Genomic DNA, 21,667 nt, shown 5'->3' with positions numbered 1-21,667 from the left:
GTATCAATTGCTTCACCAAGCCAGGTAACTTAGAGAATTGTACAAAATAGCATGTACAAAAAATGTACAAGTACTGGCAAAGAGTCCAGAGAGGGAAACTGCAGAAGAACTTAAGGGGCAATTAGAAGACTTCAGCCAAAACCTGAGTAAGAAGTTTCACTGAAGACTGAGTAGAACCTGAGCTGAGAGAGTAACAAGTGCAAAAGCCAGCCAAAGAACCATTCTGTGAAGTGACAGTAGGTAGTTTGAAAGGCCAGGGAAACCAGGTTATGAAGGATTTTGAAACCCAGGCAAAGACATTTATATTTTTTAAGTGAAACCAGGGCAATTTTCAGTATGAGAGTAAAAGAGTAAACAGATAACATCCGTTAGTTCAACCGGTTTTAAGAGCATACATGTCCTATCTCTAGTCCAACAGCATCTCATTACCACCAAACAGTCAGCTCTTTTTATTACACAGCTGTGGGGCTGAGCACAGGTTAGACAACTGGGTTATATACACCAGTAGAAAGTCAATGACAAGATTTGCCCTCTCTTGGTCTCAGCCTCTCACTGTGGCCTCTGGAGCCTACATGGCATTCTAGAATATACTTCTAAGTCTACAGCAACATGTGGGAAAGACTAGGAGGCAATGATAAGAAACACACAAGTAGGAATTATAAGACTTAAGATGTTAACATCTTTTTTAATCCAAAAAATGCTGATAATTTCCTATTCTTCTCTTTAAGCTCTTTCATGCCTATCTTCTAAAAATCCATCCCTTCATTTATTGTTGGTTTGTTTAGTGTCCTGTAGACTCAGAAAGACTGCTGTATGTCTTTATGACAGTAATAAAACAAATAGTTGGTCACTCAAGCAAATATAGCTTCTCTCTACTTCCTTTATGGATTAGTGTCTGCAGGAAAGGAGTGTGGAAATTTGCCTCCATCTCAAGGCTCTCAGACTGGAGCTAAGAGCCTGATCTTTATGTCCATTTCTATTGGCTCACAGCTCTTTGTCAGCTTTATGTTATCACTTTAAGACCAAGAAAGATGTTAAAAATCAGGTGAAATTCATAACTTTTGATAGTTAACTTGAGAAGGCAAAGAACCAGCAATAGGTAGTTTTGTTTGGGGGAGTTTTATTTTCCTAATTATAACAAAATCTCTATGCAACATTTAAGATAGGAAGGAATTGGTTTGGTGGAGATGAAATTTTATTGAGACACTAGAAAACCTTCTTTGTTTATGTGGTAGCTGTATTGTAGAGTAGCCAGAGGCTCTGTCTTCACTTAAGTGCCAGTTAAAGTCAGGTTAATTTTGTCCTAAAATTGATCATGTGCTTCTTTTGCTAGCATACTGTCCATTAACTAGATATTACAAAATCTCATAGGATCTTGAGTTTTTATTTTGTTTTGTTTTGAGTTTCTGTCTTTGTCTTTCTCTATGGATTTCCATTTACAATATAATCTATTTCCTTTATTTTTTATAATTTTTATTTTATATTGGAGTATAGTTGATTAACAATGTTCTGTTAGTCTCAGGTGTACAGCAAAGTGATTCAGTTATACATTATATGTATCTATTCTTTTTCAAATTCTTTTCCTTTAGAAAAGAAAGGGTATAAATCATATAACACAAATGTAGTCATTTGGTTAAAAATAATTATTATTCATATTGAATTCAGTTGTAAGCAATTTGGTAAAAGCTGCTATTGGTAAGGGATTTTTAGCCCTTTTAGTTTCTAGAATTAAGATTTTAGAACTTAACTATGAAAATTTCCAAAAAAAAAAAAAAAAACCAGAAAATTTCCCAGATTCTTCAACTTAGAAAAATTATGAAAAGATAATTAGCAGAATTATCTTTCAAGGTGATTTCATACAGCCTCCAAGGAACCTCACTGAAAAGGATTGTTACAAAATATCTGATGTGCAATTATATTATTTCCTACCCTCAAGAAAGGATTAGTGTTCTTTTTAAGATTTTCCAGTAGAGTGAGCAACTGGTATTTCTTTGTGCACTAGAGAGCACCTAGGTATTTTTCTTTCCAGTATGTGAAAAAGGCAAGATTTGCACAGGGCTTACAGATAGATCCAAGTAATCTAGGTCTTCAAATCTAGATGACTCACTTGGGTGTCCATGCTATTTACTTTGACCCCTGAGTGGGGCACTTAAGTTCTTTTTACTATTAGTTACACCCAAATTTGCCTTTTAATTGTCTCAATACACAGAACAAATACCCTTATTACATATTTGGTGAGTCCATATCTCACAAGTGTTTCATTGTGTGGCTATGTTAAGATGTATACATGTGTTCTCCCATTTCTGTTCATCTGTTTTCCTATTATCACAAACCCGAGGTTTACTGTAGGCCTCATTCCATGAATGAGTGTTTTTAAATTATCTCCTGGGACAACAGCTTATCAAGCTAAACTTTTACCTCCCCCCCTTTTAATGAAGCCTATACCAGGACAAATACTAATAGCTTCAAGGATATTTGGGGGGAAAAAGTAGAAAGAGAACAATGTTACTATTTGTTACATTTACAAAGATGACACAGTTTCCACCCATCCAAATGAAAAATGACTCTGAGTTGCAAATGGCTTCCTATTTCAATGTAACTATGCTATTCATCTTCTCAATAGTTTGAACCAAATTACATTAATCTGTAGTTTTAAAATAAATAGTTTTATATTAACATCTTTATCCTCCTCCTCAACTGTATAAGAATTCACTCTTATGCTTCAACCAGTATATGGTTCTCGCCATCTCACAAATGGCACTAGAAACAGTAAGCACTTTTTAAAAATACGTTAGCCTCAGAATGAATATATATGCACACATGTTAATAACATAAAACAGTAGTAAATATATGAAATAATATAGTCTCCAAGTATAGAAAAGTAGTTTTTCTATTCCAACATTATTTGATTAACCTATTGCTCAGGTTTGGAGTGTTAAAAGTAGTATAATTTCAGCTTCCAATGCATGAGAAATTTTCTGCTCTTCTCAGAGTCAGAATTGTGACTTTGGGTCTCAGTGTCCTAATGAGAAAGAATAATAATAATAGTAATAATATAATAAGGTAATAGGTAACATAAACTGAGTATACAGAATGTTCTGAGAACAGTTTTAAGTAATTTACTTGTATTATTCTTCACAACAAGCTTTAAAAATAGGTACTACTATTATCCCCATTGTATGAATGAGGAAACAGGCACAGAAGTGGTGGCAAGAAGAAACAAAGCATATTTTGTTTATAAGGCCAACGTAAAGTAGGGTGTCCTATTAAAAATCTTTGTTTTCTTTCATATTTTTCTTCCCATAGAGTGATTAGAGCATAGCTAAGTGGGAAAGATCTTTGCTAAACTTTGGCTCTTTTACTATCAGTTGCTAAAAACTAAGTTTTGAACCCTTTCTCCAATTAAAAGAGATGATGCTTCGTTTTCATCACTGCTGTTCAAGTATACAAAAAGGCCTTTTCGGTTACTGTACAGTATGTAAAGAAAGCTTGATTTTGGAATTATTAACAATTTCTTAAATATATCATTCTTTTCCCAAAATATGGTCATGAATGCTGATTCCTCTCCCCAAACCATACCACCCATTTATCAAACTCTGAGCCACATTAGGTGGTAAATCAAGACTATTGCTATGACTAAGTTATTACTAAATATTATATTTCTTAAAAAATCTTTTGATTTTTCCATTATTATTTTATCCTCTGAGAAGTACAAATTCCATCTATTTTTATACTAGAACATACAATGAAGGATAAAACAGAAATAACCAATTAATGATCTGCTATTCTGATCAGAAATTTAAAATTTCTTACCTCTCTAGAGTATTTGTAATTTACAGGGACAGTTTTGATTATCAAGGTTTTCAGAAAACGAATATGTATAGTAGGTATTAACATAAAATGTAGAATCAGAATATATGGGATTTTTCTGGGATTGGGGTTGGAAGAAATCAAGTGGAAAAGGAAGGTGTATACAGTTTGGAGTACAGAACAAATAGACTTTTATCTTTAGATGTATAATTGGCACTGGTTGTTTGTTTTTCCATTGCCATATAGGTTAGGGGATAGACTCAATCTTGAGTTTCCAGCAATCGCACCCTCAAAAATCATTTTATTTAATTAAATCATACCCTCTGCATACCTAGATATTTATAAATGCAACACTAATTTCAGCAGTGGAACAAGAATGCATTCACATTGCAGAGCAGCTTCCTAAGGTTTGTTGTAACATGTTTATAACCAGTTGCAAACCTAGGTGTTGCATCATCGCTAAGCCTCAGTGGAACATTTTGGACATGTTTTATGATTTGCTGATTTGTGCTGTGAACCCATCAGTCTGTTTGCAGTGGGGAGGAAGTGGGTGGGAGGGGTGGGAGGATGGAAGAAGGGAGGATCATTTTGTTTGATGTGTTGGTGGAGGGAGGGAGGGAACTTGGTCATGAAGTTTGAACTAAGATGCACCTAAAGGGTTCCATTTTGACCCTTGCACAAAATCAGCTGCAATAAATAGATGCTACTCATAAGCAGGTTTTCAGTGATCATATTGTTTTTTTTTCTTGTTTATATTTTTTTCTCAGGGGAAATCTCTCACGTCAAAGAGGTTAACAAGCCTCGTTCAGTCTTATTAAAAGGATCATCTTGTTGTAGCATGAAAGTGAACTGGAGTCATTGCATATACTTTGTAGTTCTTTGTTGTTACCTGCAGCAGAGGACATTAGACCAAGATGTTGCATGAGCAAAGGACCTGAATTGTTCTTTCTTTGTGTACATTAAGGCACTGCCATCTCCAAGGGACTCTACCATCTCAATGCCTCCATTTCAAAATGTCTGCTAACTTCCTCCTTGTACTAAGCTGGATCTGTGTCTTTTCCTTTTTTAACAATTCAAGTGAAGTAAATCTTCCCCCCCCCCCCTTCTCTCTATCTTAAAGCTTCTTCTAGACACACAGTTCACTAAAAATTCAGTCACAAACTGGAAGAATTGTAAAAGGAAAAAAAGGATATATCAATAAGTATACATACAGCTTCACATTTATTAAATAAATTAGCACAGAAAGTTTCATTTCACCAATATATCACAGTCAGAAACAAGCTTATGTCTTTGTCTGTTGTCTGTATATTCTTGGTTAATGTTTCTCGCATTTATTTTTATACCATATTTAAATGAAACACCTTTTACTCGAAATGTATTAAAGTTGATCCCTTCTCTGTAAATTTGTGAATGTTTATATTGTTGTTTTATCTTTCATTAAAAGATGCATAATCTCGTTGCTTTTGTAACTTTTGACTTCTGTGCTAATTGAAAATGAAAATGCTGAGAAAGCATCAACAAATGTAGTCACAATGTAAGCTCTCACCCTGGAAGTTTATTTCAGGGTTTCAAGACAAGCTTGGATGGTGCAGCAGCCAGGAGCAGACTGAAAGTGATTCATCTGGGAGCTCACCCAGGATCAGGTAGATGCTTTTGCTCCCCTGGGAAACAACACAAATTGGCCTTCCACATTTTCAGAGCTATTTATGAGGTCTTTCTAATTATGAATATGCATCTCTGTGTTTTACAAATGCATATTTTATTAGAATTATGTTTTAGTGTGACTTTTCAACTCAGGAACAGATTCTTTTCTTTAAGTATAATTCTAAACTGCCTAGATTGGTGGCTCTTAACTCTGGTGCTTACAAATTCCTTTGAGAACATGATGGTAATTACTAACATTTAGTGAGTGCTTACTAAGTACCTACCACTGTATTATGGGCTTCACATGCCCATAAAATCCTCACATTTAATCCACACAGCAGGCCTATAAGATTATTTCTGCAATTTTGAGAATATTGAAGCAGAGAAAGGTTAAGTAACTTGTTCAGAGTCACACAGCCTAGTAGTGGGTTGGGATACAAATCCAGATGAAGGACTCTAGAGCCCACTGTACTACGCTGATCCACTATACCACACAAATTCTTTTGGTAAAAGTTAAGTGAAAATCCATACACACTCTCACATAGGAAATATTTGCACTGAATTTTAAGACATTCATAGAATACCCTCTGAAATTCATCCAAGGACCCCAGGTAAGAAACCTGACTGCCTTTAAGGGTTGGATCAGTGACACAGAAGGTCACCCAGCCAAGAGACAGGCCTAATCTGTTTGCTTTTGCGTCCACCAAAGGATTGCAGAATCTGGTTATTTAAAAAAGAAAAAGAGATCGAGTTATTAATGGCTATTAATTACTGTGAGTAAATTTAAATTCCAAAAAGTTTACCAATATTGATGCAAAATCAATAGTGGAGCTTGTTGGCTACTTTATAAACTGCCGCAAGATGGAAGAGACTTATATATAGGCTATAATCTGAACACTGTGAATAATTTAAGAAAGATTTAATTATATGCCCATATGGCTTTTTAAGAACAATACATAAAATGCAAATAAACCTAAGTTTATAGATGTTCTCCCTTAAAAACACTTAAGTCAGGACAGCTTTGAGCACTGAAGCTAAATTGAAACCCTATCTAAAGGAAACATTGTTTGAAAGAAAACAGTAACCCTTTTAGAAGAACATGATGCATAAACAATAAGCCTTGCACAAATATGATTGGTCATTTTGGAGACTATTTTTCAAAAACCATTCTTACTAATTCCAAATCATAGAATTGGATTTATACAGAAATGAAAGGCATATGAATGACAATAGAGGGCAAAGAAGTGAAACCCTCAGGCAAGTATCCCTAAGTCAGGAGCTCCCAGTAAAATTGTGAGTCAGTTTCTACGTTCAAGTACATAAAAGTTTTAAGTGGCCTAATGACTCATTTTACTGTGGTTTAGACAAGACTCAGGTTACAAAACAGTGGTATTTCAGGAAAAGCACTTGGAAAAGTTATGGAATTCCTTGCACCTAACTCAAATAAGCATGGGGCAACTGTCTCCCACCCCACCTTGGGACAATTTTATCTATAAGGCATAGAATAAAAATCTCTCTAGTTTCTAATGAATAAAATGGTTTCTAAGAAGTCTTTTTCTACCTTAAAGCAATTTAAAAAGTTATTCACCAAAGCAGTGACCCAGAGATCCTACACTTACACCGCAAAACTATGTAATATAGCCTCTAAATCGCATCAACTGCTTCTTTCGTTTGCTGTGTATGTTACAGTAATGTTTTTGGTGGATCTCCAAAGGAACTTCTGCTTGAATCAGAGTAATAGAAAGGTAGTCAGCAACCTTAACTAAGCCGTCTCCTGTCAGATGCCAGGAAAATAAATGAGGGCAGAAACCTTCCCTCTTCATTATTGCAAGTGTGTGAGTTGATCTTGCGACTTAGGAGTAAAGTTCTCAATTCTCTTTGTAGATATACGATGGTTTATTAATAATTTTGGTCTATGGGGAAAGGCAACTCTTGGCTACCAGCATGAATTTAGTCCAGCTACATGCACTGATCATCTCACATATGATTTTTGTGTTCTTAGATACATACTTGAAAGAGCACATTGAAATATTCCATGGTTTTACTATTCCCCGTCACTATCTCTCCTAGCTGGACAGGAGACCAAAGCCAAGTGCTGAATCAGGATACCAGAGACCAAGGGAAAGTTATAGAGAACAGTGAGGTGTGATGGTGGGTTGAGAACCAACCAGATAAAGTCAATGAAGAATTAGGACCAAATGGGTGACCAAAAACTGAAATTGATAAGTCAAGGAAACTATGTCTTGAACAAGTGGATTCTGGAAATTATAGCTCTGCAATATAGAAATGGGACTTTTCAGAGAGCATCAATAGCCTCACCTGTGTATAGAAAAGAAACTTTTGCGGGAACCTAGCCAGTATGAGCTAGAGGTGGTTGATGGTTATTATAATGTAGCAGAGATGAAATTACCTATCTTTCTCAGTTCAGGGTATTCAAAGGAATCTTTGGCCCCAAAGTACAAAAATAAAAACTTCTCCCTCTCTCACACTCTAAATTTCCAGAGGTCTCCTGGGATAACACAGGGAAGTGGGTATTTAGTAACTAAAATATTCAGTTTTGTTATTATTATTTTATAGAAAATACACATTTAGTTAACTAATTTTTAATAATTTCTTTGCTTACCATTCTTCTTTTTTGCATATATTCTTCACACTTCTTCTTTTTCTCTTGACAGAGACCATTCTCTATCAAGAAGTAAACTTGGAAGTTGAAAAGTAGAAGGGAGTAGAAGGAAACAAAATATTTTAACTTTGTCTTATTTTTGAGAACTGAAGTACAGAATAGCTTTATATTTAGCTAGAAAAAATACATTTAAAATTTTAACTATGTACTTATACAATATACAATATGAATATTGAAATGAAAAATACCACTTCTAAAATATATGATAGGGAAATGATGAAAAAAGAATACTAGATCTATACAGTTGGAAATACAAAAGGGGAAGGGAAGTAAGAGCGTATTAAATGGCAAACACAAAATAACGTGGAAGAAATAAATTCAAATATTTTAGTAATTAAAATGCAGGAGATGATTTAAAATCATCTTTTAGAAATTCTCAGATTAGACTAAAAATGCATCTGGGCATAGTTTATAAGAGACACCTAAAACAATACTACCCAAAGTTCTAATCCAAGGTGGCAGTGTGGGAAGATTCTGAACTCACCTTTTCTCATGGATGCAACATATCAACATCTGCATGTAAAGAAATTCCTCCTGACAGCTAATTGAACAGCATCTGTACAACAAAAATGATAGAGACGTTTGTAGAAGGGGTGTACCCATAGAGATGGGTAAGAGAAATGGAGACACAGTATGTTTTGCCAAAAGTTTTACTTTCGTTTTAGGTTCGAAGGATTCGTTTACAAGAAGACACCACTCGTCACACAAATGACAATTTCAACTTAATTTTAATAGAAAATCATTAAAAATAAAGAAACAGAAATGAAAAGGGAAAGAAAAGTAAAAGCATGTACACCACCAAATTGGGCCAACACCTACACCCAGACTCCAACAGAGCTGGGAAGTCCCAAAAACAGTAATCTGGAGTCCCAGCTGGGAAAAGTCCCAGGCAGTGTGTCCACTCTGCAGGTGAGACTTCAAATTGCAGTTTAGAGGAGTCCCGCTTATAATACCAGGCTGCAAAGTGATATCATCAGTTTGCATGCAAATATGCAGCTCTGAGTTTCTTCAGCAATGCTGTTTATCTCATTTTGTGTATTATAAGAAGTTCTAGACACCCGGGAACTTGCCAGGTCCCCAAGGCTCAAGAAATTCCATGATCCACTCCCATCTTTTTTTTTTTTTAATTTTATTTATTTTTATTTATTTTTGGCTGCTTTGGGTCTTCATTGCTGTGCGGGCTTTCTCTAGTTGTGGAGAGTTGGGGCTACTCTTCATTGCAGAGTGTGTGCTTCTCATTGTGGTGGCTTCTCTTGTTGCAGAGCATGGGCTCTAGGCATGCGGGCTTCAGTAGTTGTGGCACGCAGGCTCAGTAGTTGAGGCACATGGGCTCAGTTGCTCTGAGGCATGTGGGATATTCCCAAACAAGGGATTGAACCCATGTCTCCTGCATTGGCAGGCAGATTCCCAACCACTGCACCACCAGGGAAGTCCCCCTTCTTTATCTTAAGTGCCTCTGGACTTGCTGGCGGCAGCTCACAAGCAGGCACATAGTCCAGGCAAGGTCACTAATCAGTTAGAGGCCTAATGTTGCCTCTGAAGCCTGAACAAGTCTGCTTCCATTTCAAACCTCCTAACACAGTATTGACAGGAACCCCACCCCCAACACTGTGACATGCAGTAGGGAAGCATATCACTGAAGGGCAGGCGCATAGACTTGCTTGCCCTGGGGCACAATGGAGAAACACTGGTTTAAAGGGCACCTAGACTATATGTGAGGGAAATTCACTTACCAACCCTAGAACTTCTGCCAAACGGGAAGGACACTGCTGAAACTCTCTCCAAGGTCAGAGGTGCAAGACAGCAAGATTTTTTGTATTCCCTTTTCACCTTGATATCACAGGTGGGAATGTGATCCAGGGCTCTAAGTCAGCCTGCCAAGGCCAGCTCAGTGTGCCCCAGATCCCAGTCCACACTATCTCAAGCCATCCCCCCAAGGCAGTGCTGGTGCACTGCATCTCAGGTTCCCCTGACTGTATGCACTCCAGCTCCAGCTGTCCCACCAAAGTGGTCTTGGTGCAGCCCCAGGAACCCCCCTGGCCCATGCCTGCTCCAGTTGTCTGCCAAGGCAGCTCCTGTATGGCATGCCCCAGTGCCTCCACCCCCCTGGCCCATGCCCACTTCAGCTGCAGATGGCCTGCCAAAGCCACTCAGTACATGAAGTCTACACAGGAGATCCAGAGGAATATGTTCCAAACAAAAGAACAAGATAAAACCCCAGGGGAAAAAAAAAAAAAACCTAATGGAACAAAATAGGCAATTTACCACATAAAGAGTGAAAAATAATAGTCATGAAGATGCTCACTGAACTCAGGAGAAGAATGTAGAATCACAGTGAGAGTGAGAACGTCAACAAAGAGAAAATATAAGAAGAACAATCAGAGCTGAAGAACACAAGAACTAAGATGAAAAATATACTAGAGGGAATAAACAGTGGATTAGATGATACAGCAGAAAACCAGTGATCTGGAGGACAGAATAGTGGAAATCATGAAATCAGAACAGCAAAAAGAAAAACAAATTTAAAAAATGAAAACAGTTTAAGGAATCTTTAGGACAACATTAAACATACTAACATTTGCATTATAGCAGTCCCAGAAGGAGAAGAGAGATAAAAGGAGGCAGAAAAAATATTTGAAGAAATAATAGCTGAAAAATTCCCCAACCTGGAAAAGGAAACATATCTAGGTCCAGGAAACACAAAGAGTCCCACACAAGATGAACCCAAAGAGATCCACACAAAGACATATCATAATTAAAATGGAAAAAGTGAAAGATAAAAAGAAAATCTTAAAGTAAGCAAGAGAAAAACAATTAGTCACATACAAGGAAACCTCCATAAGACTATCAGCTAAGTTTTCAGCAGAAACTTTGCAGGCCAGAAGAGAGTGGCATGATATATTTAAAGTACGAAAAATAAAAAACTTACACCCAAGAATACTCTACCCAGTAAGGTTATTTAGAATTGAAGGAGAGATAGTTTCTCAGACAAGCAAAAGCTAAAGGACTTCATCACCACTAAACCAGCCTTATAATAAAAGTTAAAGTGTCTTCTCTAAGGAGAAAAGAAAAGGCCATGACTAGAGATAAGAAAATATATAGGAGAAAAGTCTCATTGGTAAAGGCAGTCGATAAGCCACTTTAAAGGCTAGTAGGAAGGCTAAAAGGCAAAAATAACTATAGCTACAAAAAGTAGGTAAGGGATACACAAAATTTTTAAATGTAAAATATGACATCAAAAACATAAATTGTAGACAGGGATTGAAACTGTAGTCCTTTTAAAATGTGCTTGAACCTAAGCAACTATTAGCTTTAAATAAGCCACTATACATATAGGACAATATATATGAACCTTATGGTAATCACAAACCAAAAACCTACATTAGATACAGGGAAAAAGGAGAAAGCACTCAAGCATGGCACTAAAGAAAATCATCAAACCACAAGAGAAGGGTTCAAGAAAAGAAGAAAGGAACAGAAAAGAACTACCAAAAAAAAAAAAAAAAAAACAGAAAACAAGTAACAAAATGGCAATAAGTACATACTTATTAATATTTGCTCTAAATGTGAATGGACTAAATGCTCCAATAAAAAGACATATCTAAAGACACACAGACTGAAAGTAAAGGGATGGAAAAAAGATATTATATGCAAATGGAAACAGAAAGCAAGGGTAGCAATGTGTATATTAGACAAAATAGACTTTAAAATAAAAACTCTAACAAAAGAAAAAGTTGGCCATTACATAATGCAAGAAGAGGACATAACATTCATAAATATTTAGCACCCAACAATAGAAACACATAAATATATAAAGCAAATATAAACAGACATAAAGGGAGAAATTGACAGCAATATAAAATAGGAGGGGACTAATACCCACTTACATCAAGGGACAGATCATCCAGACAGAAAGTCAATAAGGAAATATTGGCCTTAAACAACATATTAGATCAGATAGAATTAATAGATATATACAGAAACTATTTGCAAATGGTACGACAAATAATGGGTTAATATCCAAAACATTTAAACAGCTCACACAACTGTATCAAAAAAACAAAACAAAAACAAACTGATCTTTTAAAAATAGAGAACCTGAATAGACATTTTTCCAAAGAAGACATAGAGATGGCCAACAGGCACATGAAAAGATACTCAACATCTCTAATCACCAGGGAAATGCAAATTAAAACCACAGTGAGATATCACCTCACATCTGTCAGGCTATATCAAAAAGATAACAAATACCAAGTGTTGACAAGGATGTAGAGAAAAGGGAATCCCTGTGCACTGCTGTGGGAATTGTTACAGCCACTATGAAAAATAGTATGGAGTTTCCTCAAAAAATTAATAATAGAACTACTATATGATCCAGCAGTTCCACACTGGGTATTTACCTGAAGAAAATGAAAACACTAATTTGAAAAGATATATGCACCCCAATGTTTATTGCAGCATTATTTAAAATAGCCAAGAAATGGAAGCAACCTGTCTATCAATATATGAATGGATAGAGAAGACGTGGTATATATTTATAATGGAATATTACTCAGTGATACAAAGAATTAAATATTGCCATCTGTAACAACATAGATAGATCTAAAGGATATTATACTAAGTGCAGTAAGTCAGAGAAAGACAAATACCATGTGATTTCACTTATATGTGTGAAATCTAAAAAACAAAACAAATGAACAAACAAAACAGAAACAGACCAATAGATACAGAGAACAAACTAGTGTTTACCAGAGGGGAGGAGTATGGTCCCCTTCAAGGAGGGATGGTTAAAATAGGTGAAGGGCTTTAAGAGTTGCAAACTTCCAATTGTAAAATATATGTCATGGGGATGTAATGTGTAGCATAGGGAATATAGTCAATAATATTTTAATAACTTTGTATGATTACTAGACTTTTTGTGGTGATAACTACTGTATAAAAATATCAAATCACTATGTTGTACATCTGAAACTAATATATTATGTCAATTATGTGTCAGTGAAAAAAATACTACCCCAAAAAATGGAACATAAAAATTTTGAGAATATATATCTATCCAAAAAAACAATTCAATGTGAAAAGCATTAACTGAAATCAAGAGGCACATTCATATGGATAAATAATCAATAATCCATAAAGAATTTAAAACAATCATAAACCTACATTCACCTAATAATACAGCCTCAAACTTTAAACAAAACTGCCAAATTGGACAAATACATAATCACAGTGGGAAACTAAAATACTGCTTGCAAAAACTAAGTGTAACAGTTATTAAAGATATAGAATATTTGAGTAATATAACTAACACACATGCATTTGCACACACAGACAAACACACACAACAGAGAGGGTACTGACTTGGTTTTCCAACACTCTCAAAACATTTAGAAATACTGACCAGATATTATGTGCAAAATAGGCTCAATAAATTATTGAAATAGGCTGAATAAATGATTTGTATTATTTGCTAAGATACAATAAAAATAGAAATCAACAATAAAATGATAAACTTTCTTTAATACAAGTAGAATATAAAAAGCAAACTACAATATTCTTGAATTAAAAAGGAAATCTAAATAATACTGGGAAAATAGATCTATCTGATCAAGAAACTAAAGCTGTTACTCACTCTAAAAAAAATAAATAAAATGGTAAGATCTCCAGATTAACCATGAAAATAAAAGATGTAGCAAAATTAATAATATTCAAATTAACGTCTTCAATATTCTTTTCTTCTCCCTCTTCTTTTTCCTTTCCTTCTCCAACTATTCAAAGCCCACATCATTAGGTGGGGCTTAGCAAGGTGAGTGGCTATGCAATGTGGGTGCTTGGGGAGAGTCATAGAGGCTCAACATAAGGAGACAGAGACCAAGCAGGGAGATGAGGTGGTCCTTACAGGGAAGGCAACCTAATATGGCCTATGAAAGACTGGGCAGGGTGAAGAGAGTGTTCATAAGAAAGCACACAAAGCAACAGCCCAGGGACAACCAGGGTATCAGAAACCAAGCAAAGTGAGGGGGGCATCCCCAGGCCTGAGGGTATAGGTTTTTGGAGATTGAGAAGAGGGAAGAGGACCTCTATATAGGGGCCATCCAGAGTGGGGCCCACAGGAGGCCAGAGGGCATCCACCTGGGGGGGTAGAGGGTAGTTGGCCCAGCAGCATGGGATGTTAGATCTGCCATATGCTGAGGAAGGAATCCTTGCATAGAGAGGGCAGTGGCAGCAGCAGCTAAGAGCAGGGCATTGGAACCTGAGCAGGGTAAGGAGGATGTTCACAGGAGGCCAGCACAAGATGTCAGAGCCAGAAAAAGTTGAGAATGTGTCTATCTAGAAGGAAGGCTCAGCACAGGATCCAGAGGCTTAAGCATATTATAGTCCACATGGTGAGTGGACTGGTACAGCATGTCAGAGCCCAAAAGGATAGAAGAAGGCTACCATGCGGGGAGTGACTCAGCCCAAGGAGGATGAATAGGGCATTCAATTGGAATGGGGAGAGGTAGGTGCAATGTTGGAGCCCAAAAGAGGTAAAGAAGGCATTCTTACACAGTACCAAGTATGGGAGAGGAGGTAAGGAGGAAAAAGGCAATGGCAGTCAAGAGAGGAATAATGGCAGCCAGCCTTCTAACTGTTGGAGAAGGGGTTTAGAAATATGAAAAGGGAAACAACTAGAAAGAACCCTAAGATGTTTGATTAGCATTAGAGATGCCACTGTGAACTTGTTTTCATTATATAGCAATGGATATAGATATAATGTGTACATACATACATACACATAGGTCAAATAAATAGATGTAATGTGTACATACATACACATAGGTCAAACAAATTCCCTATGTCCACTGAGAGAGCCTAGGAGCAGCTGCATCTCAATGACTAGAAGCAATCCAAGCTCCCAGATCACAGCTTCTAAGTGATGCTCCTGGGAAAAAGGAACTATAGCTTCTTGGAGAAAACAGAAAATTCCAGGACTGGGGCAGGGATGGCAATATATGAGGATAAAATGTCTAGATAAAACACCGGAAACTAAGGAAGTACACAGAGACTGATGGGGAAATGTCTAAAGGACATAGAAGTCAACTTGAAGGAGCTCTCACTGGCCAGTTTGATTATCAAAATAAGTAATGAAATTAACAGATTATCTAATGATTAAATAATAATCTAGTGAATAAAATAGTAATCACTGAATCTAAATTATTAATACAAATGAATGAATGAATGAACTGAATATTTGATTAGGATGGGGTATTTACATAGTTTCAGAGTAGCTCCCCATAAATCATATCAATTACAAAAGAGGAATGAGTAACTTTACAAGGGAGAAGCCTGGAAGGCACCACGTTAATCAAGTCCCAGTAACGGGACAAATCCAAATTAAGCACCCACTTTCAAGGATGCAATGAGAAGAATAAGCATCATTTCAGTGATATTCCTGCCAAAGATGCACAACTTTAACCATGTGGAAACATCAAACTCAAATTGAGGAACACTCTGCAAATTACTGACAATGTTCGAAACTGTCAGCATCAAAAAATAAGTCAAGGTGGGGGCTTCCCTGGTGGCGCAGTGGTTGGGAGTCCGCCTGCCGATGCAGGGGACACGGGTTCGTGCCCCAGTCAGGGAAGATCCCACATGCCGCGGAGCGGCTGGGCCCGTGGGCCATGGCCGCTGAGCCTGCGCGTCCAGAGCCTGTGCTCCGCAACGGGAGAGGCCACAACAGTGAGAGGCCCGCGTACCGCAAAAAAAAAAAAAGTCAAGGTGGGACTGAGAAAGTATTCCAAATGGAAGAAGACTAAAGCAACATAGCAACTAAATGCAATGCATGGCTCTGGACTGGATCCTTTTGCTATAAAGCATATTTATGGGCAATTGGCAAAGCTTGAACTGGCTTTGTTGAATAGACTGCAGTAATAAGTCAGTGATAATTTCCTAATGTTGATAGTTGGATTGTTGATATATAGAAGAATGTCCTTGTTTGTAGGAAATACACACTAAGGATTTGGGGGGTGTCAAGATGGTGGAGTGGGAGGACACAGAGTTCATGTCTCCCCATGGGAGGGTACCTACCAGATGCTGATGGGAGACCTCGACACCCAAGGAGACGGGAGGAACCCCCGAGCAACCAGGTAGGACATGGTGGGGAGTGAGCGGGGAAAAGAAGTGGAGGCCAGACAGGACCAGTGCCCCTAAGGGGTGGCTGGGAGAGCGGAGGGGTTTCCACACCTGGAGGGACCCTCGGGGGCTTAGAGGATCAAGGGGGAACACGCCTAGTGTTTCCCCTCCCCACTTGGCCTGCTGGGGAGAATAACTGAGTAACTGAGGCAGAATAACAGAATAACTGAGGCAGAAGAATGAATAAGTGAGCTAGACAGAATGGTGGAAATAACTGTCAAAGAGCAGAATAAAGAAAGAAGAATGAAAAGAATTGAAGACAATTTCAGAGACCTCTGGGACAACACTAAATGCACCCACATTCGAATTATAGGGGTCCCAGAAGAAGATGAGAAAAAGAAAGGGTATGAGAAAATATTCAAAGAGATTAGAGTCAAAAACTTCCCTAACATGGGACAGGAAATAGCCACCCAAGCCCAGGAAGCACAGAAAGTCCCATACAGGATAAACCCTAGGAGAAACACACCAAGACACATATTAATCAAACTAACAAAAATTAAATTCAGAGAAAAAAAATAAAAGCAGCAAGGGAAAAACAAAAAATAACATACAAGGGAAGTTGATTCCTCTTGCAGGACATACTTAAAGTGATGAAAGGGAAAAAACTACAACCAAGATTACCCCGCAAGGATCTCATCCATATTTAAAAGAGAAATCAAAAGCTTTATAGACAAGCAAAAGCTAACAGAATTCAGGACCACCAAACCAACTTTACAACAAATGCTAAAGGAACTTCTCTAGGCAGGAAACACAACAGAAGAAAAAGACCCACAAAACCAAAACAATTAAGAAAATGGTAATAGGAACATACATATTGATAATTACCTTGAATGTAAATGGATTAAATGTTCCAACCAAATGACACAGACTGGCTGAATGGATACAAAAACAAGACCCATATATGTGCTGTCTACAAGAGACCCACTTACAAGAGACCCACTTCAGACCTAGGGATACATACAGACTGAAAGTGAAGGGATGGAAAAAGATATTCCATGAGAACAGAAATCAAAAGAAAGCTGAAGTAGCAATACTTGTATCAGATAAAAGAGGCTTTAAAATAAAGACTGTTACAAGAGACAAAGAAGGACACTACATAATGATCAAGGGATCAATCCAAGAAGAAGATATAACAATTATAAATATTTATGCATCCAACATAGGAGCACCTCAATACATAAGAAAAATGCTAACAACCATAAAAGGGGAAATTGACAGTAACACAGTAATAGTGGGGGAATTTAACACCACACTTACACCAATGGACAGATCATCCAAACAGAAAATAAATAAACACAATCTTTAAATGACACAATAAACCAGATGTATTTAATTGATATTTATAGGACATTCCACCTGAAAGTGGCAGAATACACTTTCTTCTCAAGTGCACACAGAACATTCTCCAGGGCAGATCACATCTTGGGTCGCAAATCAAGCCTCAGAAAATTAAAGAAAATTGAAATCATATCAAGCATCTTTTCTCACCACAATGTTATGAGATTAGAAATCAATTACAGGAAAAAAACTATAAAAAACACAAATACATGGAGGCTAAACAGTGTGCTACTAAATAAACAAGAGATCACTGAAGATATCAAAGAGGAAAAAGAAATACATAGAAACAAATGACAATGAAAACACAATGACACAAAACCTATGGGATGCAGCAACAGCAGTTTCATGAGGGAAGTTTATAGCAATTCAATCTCACCTCAAGAAACAAGAAAAATATCAAATAAACAATCTAACCTTACGTGTAAAGCAACTAGAGAGAGAAAAACAAACAGAACCCAAAGTTAGTAGAAGGAAAGAAATCATAAAGATCAGAGCAAAAATAAATGAAATAGAAATGAAAACAACAGTAGCAAACATCAATACAACTAAAAGCTGGTTCTCTGAGAAGATAAACAAAACTGATAAACCTTTAGAAAGACTCATGAAGAAAAAAAGGCAGAGAACTCAAATCACTAAAATTAGGAATGAAAATGGAGAAATTACAACTGACTCCACAGAAATACATAGGATCATAAGTGACGACTACAAGCAACTATATGCCAACAAAATGGACAACCTGGAAGAAAGGGACAAATTCTTGGAAAGTTACAACTTTCCAAGACTGAACCAAGAAGAATTAGAAAATATAAACAGACCAATCATAAATAATGAAATTGAAACTGTAATTATAAATCTTCCAACAAACAAAAGTCCAGGACCAGATGGCTTCACAGGTGAATTCTATCAAACATTTAGAAAAGAGCTAATAATTATCCTTCTCAAACTCTTCCCAAAAATCGCAGAGGGAGGAACTCTCCCAAATTCGTTCTACAAGGCCACCATCACCCTGATATGAAAACCAGACAAATATATCACCAAAAAAGAAAATTACAGACCAATATCACTGATGAACATAGAAGCAAAAAACCTCAACAAAATACTAGCAAACAGAATCCAATAACACATTAAAAGGATCATACACCATGATGAAGTGAGATTTATGCAAGGATTCTTTTTTTTTTAAGTTTATTTATTTATTTATGGCTGCATTGGGCATTTGTTGCTGTGCACAGGCTTTCTCTAGTTGAGGCGAGAGGGAGTTACTCTTCATTGCAGTGTGCAGGCTTCTCACTGTAGTGGCTTCTCTTGTTGTGGAGCATGGGCTCTAGGTGCATGAGCCTCAGTAGTTGTGGCACGCAGGCTCAGTAGTTGTGGCTCACAGGCTCTAGAGTACAGGCTCAGTAGTTGTGGCACATGGGGTAGTTGCTTCACAGCATGTGGGATCTTCCTGAACCAGGGCTTGAACCTGTGTCCTGTGCATTAGCAGGTGGATTCTTAACAACTGCACCACTAGGGAAGTCCCAGGATTCTTCAATATATGCAAATCAATCAATGTGATACACTATATTAACAAAAGAATTAAGGAATAAAAACCATATGATCATCTCAATAGATGAAGAAAAAGCTTTTGACAAAATTCAACACCAATTTATGATAAAAACTCTTCAGAAAGTGAGCGTAGAGGAAACATACTTCAACATAATAAAGGCCATATATGACAAACCCACAGCTAACATCATTCTCAATGGTGAAAAACTGAAAGCATTTCCTCTAAGATCAGGAACAAAACAAGGAGGTCCACTCTCACCAGTTTTATTTAACATGGATTTGGAAGTCCTAGCCAAGGCAATCAGTGAAGAAAAGAAATAAATGGAATCCAAATTGGAAAAGAAGATATAAAACTGTCACTGTTTGCAGATTACATGATACTATAAAAAGAAAATCCTAAAGATATTACCAGAAACTACTAGAGCTCATCAATTAATTTGGTAAAGTTGCAAGATACAAAATTAACACACAGAAATCTCTTGCATTCCTATTCACTAAAAAAAAGATCAGAAACAGAAATTAAGGAAACAATCCCATTTATCATCCCATCAAAAAGAATAAAATACCTAGAAATAAACCTACGCAAGGAGGCAAAAGACCTGAACCCAGAAAACTATAAGATACTGATGAAAGAAATCAAAGGTGACAAAAACAGATGGAAAGATATCCCATGTTCTTGGACTGGAAGAATCAATATTGTGAAAATGACTCTACTACCCAAAGCAATCTACAGATTCAATGCAATCCCTATCAAATTACCAGTGACATTCTTCACAGAATTAGAACAAAAAATTTTACAATTTGTATGGAAACACAAAGGGCCCTGAATAGCTAAAGATATCGTGAGAAAGAAAAATAGAGCTGGTGGAATCAGGCTCCCTGACTTCAAACTATATTACAAAGCTACAGTAATCAAAACAGTATGGTACTGGCACAAAAACAGCAATATAGATAAATGGTAGAGGTTAGAAAGCCCAGAGATAAACCCATGCACATATGGTCACCTAATTTATGACAAGGAGACAAGAACACACAGTGGAGCAAAGACAGCCTCTTCCTTCAATAAGTGGTGCTGGGAAAACTGGACAGCTACATGTAAAAGAATGCAATTAGAACACTCCCTGACACCATAAATAAAAATACAGTCAAAATGGATTAAAGACCTAAATGTAAGGCCAGACACTATAAAACTTTTAGAGAAAAACATAGGCAGAACATTTTTCAACATAAATCACAGCAAGACCTTTTTTGACCCACCTGCTAGAGTAATGAAAATAAAAACAAAAATAAACAAATGGCACCTAATGAAACTTAAAAGCTTTTACACAGCAAAGGAAACCATAAACAATATGAAAAGACAACCCTCAGAATGGGAGAAAATATTTGCAAATGAAGCAACAAAGTATTAATCTCCAAAATATGCAAACAGCTCATGGAGCTCAATATCAAAAAAACAAACAACCCAACTAAAAATGGGCAGAAGACCTAAATAGACATTTCACCAAAGAAGACATACAGATGGTCAAGAGGCACATGAAAAGATGCTCAACATCACTAATTATTAGAGAAATGCAAATCAAAACTACAGTGAGCTATTACCTCGCACTGGTTAGAATGGCCATCATCAAAAAATCTACAAACAGTAAATGCTGGAGAGGGTTTGGAGAAAAGGAAACCCTCTTGCACTGTTGGTGGGAATGTAAATTGCTACAGCCACTGTGGAGAATAGTATGGAGGTTCCTTGAAAAACTAAAATTAGAACTACCGTATGACCTAGCAATCCCACTGCTGGGCATATACCCTGAGAAAAGCATAATTCAAAAGGACACATGTACCCCAATGTTCATTGCAGCACTATTTACAATAGCCAGGACATGGAAACAACCTAAATGTCCATTGACAGATGAATGGATAAAGAAGATGTGGTACATATATACAATGGAATATTACTCAGCCATAAAAAGAATGAAATTGGGTCATTTGTAGAGATGTGGGTGGACCTAGAGTCTGTCATACTGAGTGAAGCCAGAAAGAGAAAAACAAATATCGTATATTAATGTATATATGTGGAATCTAGAAAAATGATACAGATGAACCTATTTGCAGGGCAGGAATAGAGATGTAGATGTAGACAATGGACATGTGGACACAGTGGGGGAAGGGGAGGGTCGGACAAATTGGGAGATTAAGACTGACATATATACACTACCACGCATAAAACAGCTAGAGGGAACATGTTATAAAGCACAGGAAGCACAGCTCGGTGCTCTGTGATGACCTAGATGCATGGGATGGGGGCGGGGCATGGAAGGGAGGTCCAAGAGGGAGGGGATATAGGTATACATATAACTGATTCACTTCATTGTACAGCAGAAATTATTAACTCCAATAAAAAATAAATAAATAAGGATTTGGCGGTGTTGGGGCCTTATGTCAGTACCTTACTATCAAATTATTCTTGTGGGGGAAAAT

At 36.9% G+C, this 21,667-nt stretch overlaps 1 protein-coding gene and 1 long non-coding RNA gene across 13 annotated transcripts in view; one reads left to right on the top strand and one right to left on the bottom strand.

Annotated features, from left to right (window-relative positions):
* RGS7 (regulator of G protein signaling 7) overlaps positions 1–5,472 on the top strand; it is a 614,677-nt gene extending 609,205 nt beyond the window's left edge. For 7 of the 12 annotated variants that reach the window (XM_067729464.1, XM_067729458.1, XM_067729455.1 and 4 more), the window contains one exon: positions 5,365–5,472. In XM_067729464.1, coding sequence (XP_067585565.1) covers positions 5,365–5,457 — 93 coding nt within the window. In that variant the 3' untranslated portion in view covers positions 5,458–5,472. Of the gene's footprint in view, positions 1–4,577; positions 5,269–5,364 lie in introns of those variants that run through there. The other 5 variants (XM_067729466.1, XM_067729456.1, XM_067729462.1 and 2 more) reach the window with 1 other exon arrangement.
* LOC137220015 (uncharacterized) overlaps positions 5,263–21,667 on the bottom strand; it is a 52,587-nt gene continuing 36,182 nt past the window's right edge. The window contains exons 5-7 of the long non-coding RNA XR_010941413.1: positions 8,622–8,693; positions 8,078–8,154; positions 5,263–6,174 (exon numbers count right to left, since the gene is read on the bottom strand). This is a non-coding gene — a long non-coding RNA (uncharacterized lncRNA). The remainder of the gene's footprint in view (positions 6,175–8,077; positions 8,155–8,621; positions 8,694–21,667) is intronic.

This window comes from Pseudorca crassidens, chromosome 2 (genome assembly GCF_039906515.1).
Source record: "Pseudorca crassidens isolate mPseCra1 chromosome 2, mPseCra1.hap1, whole genome shotgun sequence".
Taxonomy (NCBI): Eukaryota; Metazoa; Chordata; class Mammalia; order Artiodactyla; family Delphinidae; genus Pseudorca; species Pseudorca crassidens.
Note: the sequence above shows the minus strand (reverse complement) of the source record. Positions and strands in the feature narration are given on the sequence as shown.